The sequence below is a fragment of the Salmo trutta genome, chromosome 27 (genome assembly GCF_901001165.1).
Source record: "Salmo trutta chromosome 27, fSalTru1.1, whole genome shotgun sequence".
NCBI classification, from domain to species: domain Eukaryota; kingdom Metazoa; phylum Chordata; class Actinopteri; order Salmoniformes; family Salmonidae; genus Salmo; species Salmo trutta.
Window position 1 is genome coordinate 20,934,910 of NC_042983.1, and position 10,146 is coordinate 20,945,055.

At 41.2% G+C, this 10,146-nt stretch overlaps 2 protein-coding genes across 3 annotated transcripts; one reads left to right on the plus strand and one right to left on the minus strand.

The window, feature by feature from the left end:
• Positions 1–510: 510 nt before the first annotated feature.
• Positions 511–3,747, minus strand: LOC115164578 (transmembrane protein 127). The gene is made up of 3 exons (XM_029717212.1): positions 2,956–3,747; positions 2,710–2,874; positions 511–2,293 (listed from the first exon to the last, which is right to left on the minus strand). Exons 1-3 carry the CDS (start codon positions 3,197–3,199, stop codon positions 1,983–1,985), a joined length of 720 nt encoding a protein of 239 aa, XP_029573072.1. The 5' UTR covers positions 3,200–3,747; the 3' UTR covers positions 511–1,982.
• Positions 3,748–3,902: 155 nt separating this feature from the next.
• On the plus strand, positions 3,903–10,133 carry LOC115164576 (probable cytosolic iron-sulfur protein assembly protein ciao1-B). 2 transcript variants are annotated; one of them, XM_029717210.1, is made up of 7 exons: positions 3,903–4,286; positions 6,684–6,832; positions 6,942–7,053; positions 7,180–7,268; positions 7,438–7,639; positions 7,739–7,814; positions 9,440–10,133. In XM_029717210.1, the coding sequence occupies exons 1-7, from the start codon at positions 4,148–4,150 to the stop codon at positions 9,672–9,674; spliced, it is 1,002 nt and encodes a 333-aa protein (XP_029573070.1). In that variant the 5' UTR covers positions 3,903–4,147; the 3' UTR covers positions 9,675–10,133. The 2 variants fall into 2 exon arrangements, with proteins under 2 accessions (XP_029573070.1, XP_029573071.1); XM_029717211.1 differs by having other exon boundaries at positions 7,438–7,630.
• The last annotated feature ends 13 nt before the right edge of the window (positions 10,134–10,146 follow it).

Genomic DNA, 10,146 nt, shown 5'->3' on the forward strand with positions numbered 1-10,146 from the left:
ATGAAGTAATTGGTAGCTTGGTAAACTATTTCTTCAGAGTAGTTTCCCCAACACTGATTTTAGATGTGTATTAAAAATTGGTTTTGTCACAAAACACTATAGCTTAGATCCATTGTTTAGCTGGAATGGAATGTTCTTATCTTGTATATTTTACATACAGATCTCATATTACTGTATTATTCAATTGCATAGTTCTTTATTAAAACATTTGACTGTGTAAAACCTTGCAGCGCTTCTTTCTTTCTCTGAGAGTGAGGCGGACATATATAATTTTGCCAAAAAATATGATTGTTTGTCTCTCTGAAATGAAACCATTTACTGATATGTATTTGTTTGAAAACTGTCATTTAACAATTCCATGCCATGATTATATGGGGAAAAATATACACCAATCTCTTTCATAAGTTCTTTAAACCAAAAAATGCTAATTTGCCAACATTTCTGAAACTGCATATATAGCGTTTAGGAATGAATCTCTTCATTTCAAGTTCTAAGATTGAATGCAATTAGTTAAAACAAAATTTGACATTTAATTTTATTTAGAATACGACCAGCTTTATGTATAAACTGTCCACAATATTTTACTTAACATTTCTACACACTTATGAAAGTAAAGCAGAAAGGCTAAAATAAAAGAAACAATATCAAAATAAACAAAAGAGCAACAAATCACTTGTACAACTAGATTATTAATCACATGAAAAAAAGGCTGAATCCTAACACAAGTTGAGATTACTTGTGTGACGTATTCCATCCCAAAAGATTTCAATAAGATTCTCACAATCCTGAGGATCAGGGGGAAGAACTCATGCACAGACAACACACATAACTCAAGTTAAGTAATCACAAAGTACAAATAAAAGTTGTCATTCAGTTGGATACATTTGAGTGAAATGATTTCATTTATGAAATGACCAATGCATTGTGGACAGAGGATGAGTCTACATCTACAATGGCATGCTACCCTTTTTGCCAATTGTTAAAAAGAGAAAATAATGTTCCTCTATTTGTCCAACATAAGAAAAATGTGAATAATGTACATTGAAAAACAATGAGAAACTTTACATTTCTCATGGCTTTCCATTTATTACTTTCATAAAAAATTTGGGCCTCAATCACTGGCCATGTTTATGTAAAATAACTTTTTTTTACTACTACTGTGACGAACCAATCTTACTTAATATGGAAAACCTATTGACTTCCAAGTTCAGAACTGCACAACTGTTAAGACTAAATAAAATGCAAAACAGTGCATTGCATTCACATAAAAAAAGTTACCACACCAGGGAGAGACAGTTAACAAATAATGGTCCATTTCAATTGAGAAATAAATGTCTATAATTCAGTGTATGTTTAACCTTGGTGCCTTTCAGGTTTAACTGATAAAATGTCCAATTGTAATCACATGGCAGGCAAGTCACCAAGTTCACTCAAATGATCGATGTTCAGCGATCATTTAACACTTCAAACCAATGCCCAATACTACTGCCATACTGTGGAAAGCCCAAACTTCCGAACTTGACCTTTGTCGAGCCATGACTTAAAACACTGTCATACACTAAGTTGAGTCTCACGCCATATCTGATCATTCAATAAACCAGGTGTAGACCCAAACCGTACAACAGTTCTTAAAATAACGGCCCATATATTACCAGTTTCTCTTGCTTTACATGTAAGGGTCAAGTCCTTAATGCCATATACATGCAAATTCCTAAAAGCGAAGCTTCAGTGGTGAAAATACGAATCAAGTATTGAATCTCTGCCACCGTAAAAGGAAGCTTTCATGCACTCAAGCACCCACAATCAAGAAATAAGTGTGTCCATTTGTGTTGATGTTGATTATAGAAAGCAGAGTATTTGCAGAGAATATCCATTAGGTACAGTTTTTGGATCACATATCTGTAGGTGTTTGAGACAAGGCCAATAGACATGCTCATAGAGAAGCAAGGATGTAAGAGAAAGAAGTGGCCGGGCTGGCTACATTAAGGCGTGTATGCAGGAGGCGGCTGGAACTGATTGGCAATGTCATAATCGGCAGGATATGTTTCACTGCTCTCCTCCATCTCTGAGAGAAGCTCTAGAGCCTGCTCCTCCTCCTCTGTGGGGTAGTGGCGCAGCAGGTTGGCAGCTGTGGCCAGAATGGAGGCTCCGCCAGCCCCTGCCACCAGGTAGAAGCTAATGGCAAACGTGACGTAGATGAGTGATCCGTGGTACTTCTTGTGCTGCTGCTGTAGCGACAAGATGAGCTCTGAGGCCCAGTAGCAGAACCCAATTACTGTGGCACACTGCAGCACTAAAACCATAAAAAGAAAGAGCAGGCAGGGGGAAAAAAGGAAAGGGATTATTTGATTTCCATTGTTTCTACTAGGGCCAGTATTGTGATACTCATTAGTATTGTGGCAAGGAAACAAAACAATTTTTTTTTTACTTATTTAGCAAAACAGCCCTAATGTTGGAAACAAACATCAATATGTCATCCAGAGTCACACGTATTTATTTTCCAAGCTATAGCACACAATATTTACATACAGCAGGTTTTTAAAGGACCAAAGAGTTTGGTGTGCTTTGTGTTTTCATTTTTGCCATGGGAAAAATATTGCCATACTGGTATCGTACCAGCCCTAGTTTATACTTTGCCTTGAAATCGTTGTCACACTTTAGTTGAATAGCTAATTTTCTCTCTTGTCCACAGCCCAAAACCATTCATACCTGTGAGAATGTGGGCAAATGCGTATCTGCGGGTGATCTTGAGGGCAGGGTGCTTGGGCCCAAAGACATCCAAAAGGAAAGCTATCAGGCTGCATAGGATGCCCAGGAAGCAGAAGGCAGCAATGACCCTTAGCAGCAAGATGGTCTGGGAGTTCACACAATAATCTGAAGAAGAAGTTGGTGATAGTTAACACAAACCACAGGTAGTATGTGCTTTGAGCCACTGTTGGCAAAATCATTACTTACCCTCCAGGAGTTTTGGGTCAATGTATCCCAGGACATCAGCCACTCCAAGCTCCTGCTTGGGACACGTCCCTCCATGAACTCGGACCCAAGCTGGTTCGGCCAAGGCCGTACATAGAGCCGTGATGGACAGTGCTCCGGGGAGGGCAGATGCCAGGCTTCGCTCTGGCTGCTTGGGCAATGCGGTACCCCCTCTCCTTCGCCGGCTTCCGGGGACAGTGGTACCCGGCGGTGCATACATTGTCATCCAATTCCCACTTGGTCGTCAACCAGGAGTCAGTGCCTGATTTATAGCTATGCTAAGTCAGTCTTCAAATGACAGACAGCTTTTGTTTTGACAAAGCGCCCTTCTGTCTGTGAAATGATCAGCCAACTTAACTAAAACCGATAACGTTAGTGTAGGTCAACTGGTAACAATGTGTCATATAAATAGGTTAAAGTATTTTCACAATGCGTAATCTCTTAGCTAAATTACTCAACAACAAAACAAATTGACCAATAATTTTCAGTCTAACTAGCTACAAAGCTCAGACCTCGACGTAGGCCTGTTAGCAGCAGAAGCTAGCTAGCAGTCTAAAATCGTAGTTGATTTACTTCAAACAAATAGTAACGTGAACTGACACCCATAATATATCAAATCTGAAGACATGATACTCACAATCTGTTCAAGCAATCTAAAACGCCCAAAGGAGGACTTATACTAACGATATTACGCAAAAAACAAAAGGCAGCCAAGTAGCTAGCTATCTTCCTGTAAAATTGTTTCCTTGTTCATAATCACTTCTTCTTTTTAGATTTAACGTTACACCAAGTACCTTTGTTGCTATTACCACCACCTACTGGGATATTATGCAGCTACACTTTAGCCATTTGGTACAACGTGTCCAAAAACATGCAATGATCGTCATGTACTGATGGCGGCGGTAATGAGCCGAATGGACTTTAGATTGGCAGCATTTATCTACGGAGAGGAAGAGAAAGTAAGACGTTAGGTTGGAGTATTTTCGGTAAAACTTTAGTTGCGAAATCTATTTAGAAATACCATATAAAAAAACTCGTATTTGAAGTGGGTATTAGCTGTCTTCCTTGTTTATGTGTGTATGACGTTTGCATAGCTACGACTAGCTTGCTGTTTTGGTAGCAGCATTATCAGTTGCCAATAACAAGTCATTAGCTAGATAGCAGCGTGCTAGCAATGAACGACACTTTGGCCCTTCTACAGAAATTCAATGCGCATCCAGATTCCCGCTGTTGGTATGTTGCATGGAACCCCAAAGGCACATTGCTGGCATCATGCGGTGGTGACCGAACCATTCGAATATGGGGAAGGGAAGGTAAATATGACAAATCCGCTGTGAAATGAACCTTATCAGCAGCATGTGCCCGCGGAAACAAACAAACAAACAAAAGATTAGAAGGGGGCGTTCCTGCATGTGGGCATTTCTGCATTTGCAGGCACCTCTTTATATTTATATTGGTTTTTAAAGATCCACATTGCAGAAATCGCTCCGCCATTTCCTGGTTTCTACAATTCTGATTGTTAGCCTAATTTAAGTTTGTGACAAAACAAGCAGTCATTGTGTAGAGTCATTGTACCATCTAAACCTTTGAAATGTTTTCCATAGCCACATATATTGTATTTTCAACTGTTTGAAGCTGGTCTACAAAACCTAAAGTGAAACTTAAGCACGGGAAACTCAAGCACATTTAACAGATCTACCGCTTCTTAGACTTGATTTCAATGAGAATGAAAGATCTATATTTCTATGTGAATTTGGTCTGGTCGCTCAAAAAGTTACGTGTTCTAGTTGTAAGTTAGGGACAGGCGGGAAGCCAATGCCCTCCAGTACAGTAGGTGGCATTAATGCACAATAATGTTGGATGCCAGCCACTGCTAAACCATCATGAGTAGGATCGTTGGCGACAACGTTATCTTGCTAGCCGTACGTACGCCAGTGGATAGTCTGCTAGTTTAGCCATCTAGTCCTTAGGAAGACTCCGGTACACAGCAGACGGGAGTGTCACCGTGTGCTAGTTAGCTATCAAGCTAGCTAGTACACTAACCTCCAGTCTGCCCTACTCATTTATTTCAATTGAGTGATTTCCTTATATGAACTGTAACTGGGTAAAGTCTTTGACATTGTTGCATGTTGCGTTTATAATTTTGTTAGGCGTAGCTTGCTGTGCACACTGTGTCGCTAACTAGCAAACTACACTGAACAAAAATATAAATGTAACAATTTCAAATATTTTACAGAGTTACAGTTCATATAAAGAAATTAGTCAATTGAAATAGCTTCACTAGGCCCTAATCTATGGATTTCACATGACTGGGAATACAGATACCCCCCCAAAAGAGGCAAGGGCATGGATCAGAAAACCAGTCAGTATCTTGTGTGAGCACCATTTGTCTCATGTAGCGCTACACATCACCTTCACATAGAGTTGATCATGCTTTTAGTGGCCTGTGGAATGTTGTCCCACTCCTCTTCAATGGTGGTGCGGAGTTGCTGGATATTGGTGGGAACTGGAACATGATGTCGAACCAGAGCATCCCAAACATGCTCAATGGAGGACATGTCTGGTGAGTATGCAGGCCATGGAAGAACGGGGACATTTTCAGCTTCCAGGAATTGTGTACAGATCCTTTCAACATGGAGCCTTGCATTATTATGTTAAAACATGAGGTGATGGCGGCGGATGAATGGCACGACAATGGACCTCACAATTTCATCACGGTATCTTTGTGCGTTCAAATTTCCATTGATAAAATGCAATTGTGTTTGTTGTACGTAGCTTATACCTTTCCATACCATAACCCCACTGCCACCAAGGGGCACTCTGTTAACAACGTTGACATCAGCAAACCGCTCGCCCACACGATGCTATATATCTGCCATCTGCCCGGTACAGTTGAAACCAGGATTTATCCGTGAAGAGCACACTTCTCCAGCATGCTAGTGGCCATCAAAAATGAGCATTTGCCCACTGAAGTCGCTTATGATGCCAAACTGCAGTCAGGTCAAGACCATGGTGAGGACGACAAGCGCGCAGATGAGCTTCACTGACACAGTTTCTCAGGGAAGCTGGGTGAAGAAGCTGTATGTGGAGGTCCTGGGCCTGCATGGTTACACTTGGTTTGCAAGTGTTGGTCGTACTGCCAAATTCTCTAAAATGACGTTGGAGGCGGCTTATGGTAGATACATGAACATTACATTCTCTGGAAATCGTTCTGGTGGACATTCCTGCAGTCAGCATGCCAATTGCATGCTCTCTCAAAACTTGAGACATCTGTGGCATTGTGTTGTGTGACAAAACTGCACATTTTAGAGTGACCTGTTTTTGTGCCCAGCACAAGATACACCTGTGTAATGATCATGATGTTTATACAGCTTCTTGATATGCCACACCTGTCAGGTGGATGGATTATCTTGGCAGAGGAGAAATAATCATTAACAGGGATGTAAACATTTGTGCACAAAATATGAGAGAAATACACTTTTTGTGCTTATGGAACATTTCTGGGATCTTTTATTTCAGCTCATAAAACACTTTTTTTACGTTGCGTTTATATTGTTCAGTGTAGTTAGCACACGGTGTCACCGGTGTTTCATGCAGGAACCAATGGGATGCTAGGGATGCAGGAATGCCCACATGCCGGACCGCCCCAAATTGCAGGTTGCAGTAGCACACTACTGGGAAAAATGACCCCTATTTGATTATCTGTGTAGGTGACTCTTGGGAATGCAAGACCGTGCTCCAGGATGGACACCAGAGAACTGTCAGAAAGGTGGCATGGTCCCCATGTGGGAACTACCTGGCCTCAGCCAGCTTTGATGCCACAACCTGCATCTGGAAAAAGAAGAATGATGATTTTGAGGTGAGGGGACTGGTCACTGTGAACAGCTTACTACTGTATATACATTTATGGTGATGATGGTAAGATATGGCCCTAGTTGAGAGCATCACACTGTCTCTGTTTCTTTCAGTGCTTGACTGTGTTGGAAGGACATGAGAATGAGGTCAAATGTGTGGCCTGGGCCCCATCCGGTAACTTGCTGGCTACATGTAGTAGAGACAAGAGCGTCTGGATCTGGGAAGGTTAGTGCTGCATCAATATAGAAATACAAACTCATTTTATTCCTATCACGAGAAACAAGTATTAACATTCAACTGTTTCTCTGTATGTAGTTTTGAATAGTCTCTCACCATCTCTTTCCTTCTCAGTGGATGAGGAGAATGAGTATGAGTGTGTGAGTGTGGTAAACTCTCATACACAGGATGTCAAGCATGTTGTCTGGCACCCAACACAGGAGGTACTGCCTATTTCATATGCTGTTTCACTCCTTGTACTAATAGCAATGTTATATAATCTCATGACACCCCATTGTTATTGCAAGGCTTCTCTGGACTAATCGTTTCAGTATTCTGTACTCTGCATTCCCTGTCTCCCCCCACTAAAGCTAAGTGACGTTCTCTACGCAGCTCCTCGCCTCATGTAGCTACGACAACAATGTGTGTGTCTATAAAGAAGAGGATGATGACTGGGAGTGTAGGGCGACCCTGGAAGGACACACCTCCACTGTCTGGGGTTTGACCTTTGACCCAAGTGGCCAGAGACTGGCCTCCTGCAGTGATGACTGTACTGTGAAGATCTGGAAAGAATGTCAGCCTGAAGGTGGGCAGGGTGAGAAAGATACACACAATGCTCCATAGATGTATAGATGTTGTGGGGAAAAGGAAGGTAAGGAAAAACAAGATTTTTTTTACATTTGTTTTTTTACAGAAGGCACCGGCGCGGCTTGGAAATGTGTTTGTACCCTTTCGGGGTTTCATGGACGGACAGTGTATGATATTGCATGGTGAGAGTCCTCCTCTTTATAGAACGTTCAAAAGTTTGGGGTCACTTAGAAATGTTTGTTTTTGAAAGAAAAGAAAATTTTATGACCATTAAAATAACATCAAATTGATCAGAAATACAGTGTAGACATTGTTAATGTTGTAAATGACTATTGTAGCTGGAAATGGCAGATTTAAAACAAAAAATGTGAATATCTACATAGGTGTACAGAGGCCCGTTATCAGCAACCATCACTCCTGTGTTCCAATGGCACATTTTGATAGCTAATCCAAGTTTGTTTTAAATAGCTAATTGATCATTAGAAAACCCTATTTCAATTATGTTAGCACAGCTGAAAACTGTTGTCCTGATTTAAAGAAGAAATAAAACTGGCCTTCTTTAGACTAGTTGATTATCTGGACCATCAGCATTTGTGGGTTCGATTACAGGCTCAAAATGTCCAGAAACAAATGACTTTCTTCTGAAACTCTTCAGTCTATTCTTGTTCTGAGAAATGAAGGCTATTCTATGTGAGAAACTGCAGATCTCGTACAACGTTGTGTACTACTCCCTTCACAGAACAGCGCAAACTGGCCCAAACAAGAATAGAAAGAGTGGGAGGCCCCGGTGCACAACTGAGCAAGAGGACCAGTACATTAGTGTCTAGTTTGAGAAACAGACGCCTCACAAGTCCTCAACTGGCAGCTTCATTAAATAGTACCTGCAAAACACCAGTCTCAACGTAAACAGTGAAGATGCGACTCCGGGATGCTGGCCTTCTAGGCAGTTGCAAAGAAAAAGCCATATTTCAGACTGGCCAATAAAAATAAAAAATTAAGATGGGCAAAAGAACAGACACTGGACAGAGGAAGATTGGAAAAAAGTGTTATGGACAGACGAATCTAAGTTTGAGGTGTTCGGATCACAAAGAACATTAATGAGACGCAGAACTTGACGCCATCTGTCAAGCATGGTGGAGGCAATGGGATGGTCTGGGAGTGCTTTGGTGGTGGTAAAGTGGGAGATTTGTACAGGGTAAAATGGATATTGAAGGAAGGCTATCACTCCATTTTGCAACGCCATGCCATACCCTACCCTGTGGACGGTGCTTAATTGGAGCCAATTTCCTCCTACAACAGGACAATGACCCAAAGCACAGCTCCAAACTATGCAAGAACTATTTAGGGAAGAAGCAGTCAGCTGGTATTCTGTCTATAATGGAGTGGCCAGCAGTCACCGGATCTCAACCCTATTGAGCTCCTGTGGGATCAGCTTGACCGTATGGTACGTAAGAAGTGCCCATCAAGCCAGTCCAAGTTGTGGGAGGTGCTTCAGGAAGCATAGGGTGAAATCTCTTCAGATTACCTCAACAAATTGACAACTAGAATGCCGAAGGTCTGCAAGGCTGTAATTGCTGCAAAGTTTGAAGGACACAATTAATATTTCAATTAAAAATCAATATTTATAACCTTGTCGACATCTTGACTATATTTCCTACTCAATTTGCAACTCATGTATGTTTTCATGGAAAACAAGGACATTTCTAAGTGGCCCCAAACTTTTGGAAGGTAGGTTATATTTTAACCACTTTACATATTTAAAAATGCAGCCAGATTCACCAAGTCAGTACTCTTTGGTTGTTCTCAGGTGTCCACTGATGGGTGCCCTAGCGACTGCATGTGGGGATGACGGAGTACGTGTGTTTAAGGAGGATGAGACGGCTGACCCAGACCAGCCTGCTTTCTCCCTGTCTGCCCATGTACCTAAGGCCCACACCCAGGATGTCAACTGTATCGCCTGGCACCCGAAGGAGGCTGGGCTCCTTGTCTCCTGCAGTGACAATGGGGAGATAGCAGTCTGGAACTACCAGTCTGGGGTCTGAGAACATGTACAGTATGTTGGGCCAGTTAGGACTTCTAGATCCAGTGTTTAACAGTGCTGAATTTACCTTGTACTGTCGAGGGTGCCAACAGCACTGAAATTGTCATGTATGATGTCTATTATTAATCCCTCTTGCAATAACCTGTTTTAATGAGGTTAGAGTGGTCATGATACTGATAAGATTCCTGCCTGTGCACTTGTTTTGTGGTTCAAAAATGAATGTGGGCCCTAAATGTCATAATTATGTATTTCATTAACAATACAATTTACACATTCCAATGGTGTTTTGTAATATCAAGAAAATAAAATTGTCATAGCTATTTAATCAAGGGATTCAGCACACTTATGTCTAGATGCTAGATAAATGTTTCCAGAAACCACTTTCTTCTAGTAAGCTTTTGATGGAAAATGTCTTCACTTTCACCTTTATGAATAATTAAAGATGGTCTTCAGATTATATTAATTTACAGTCA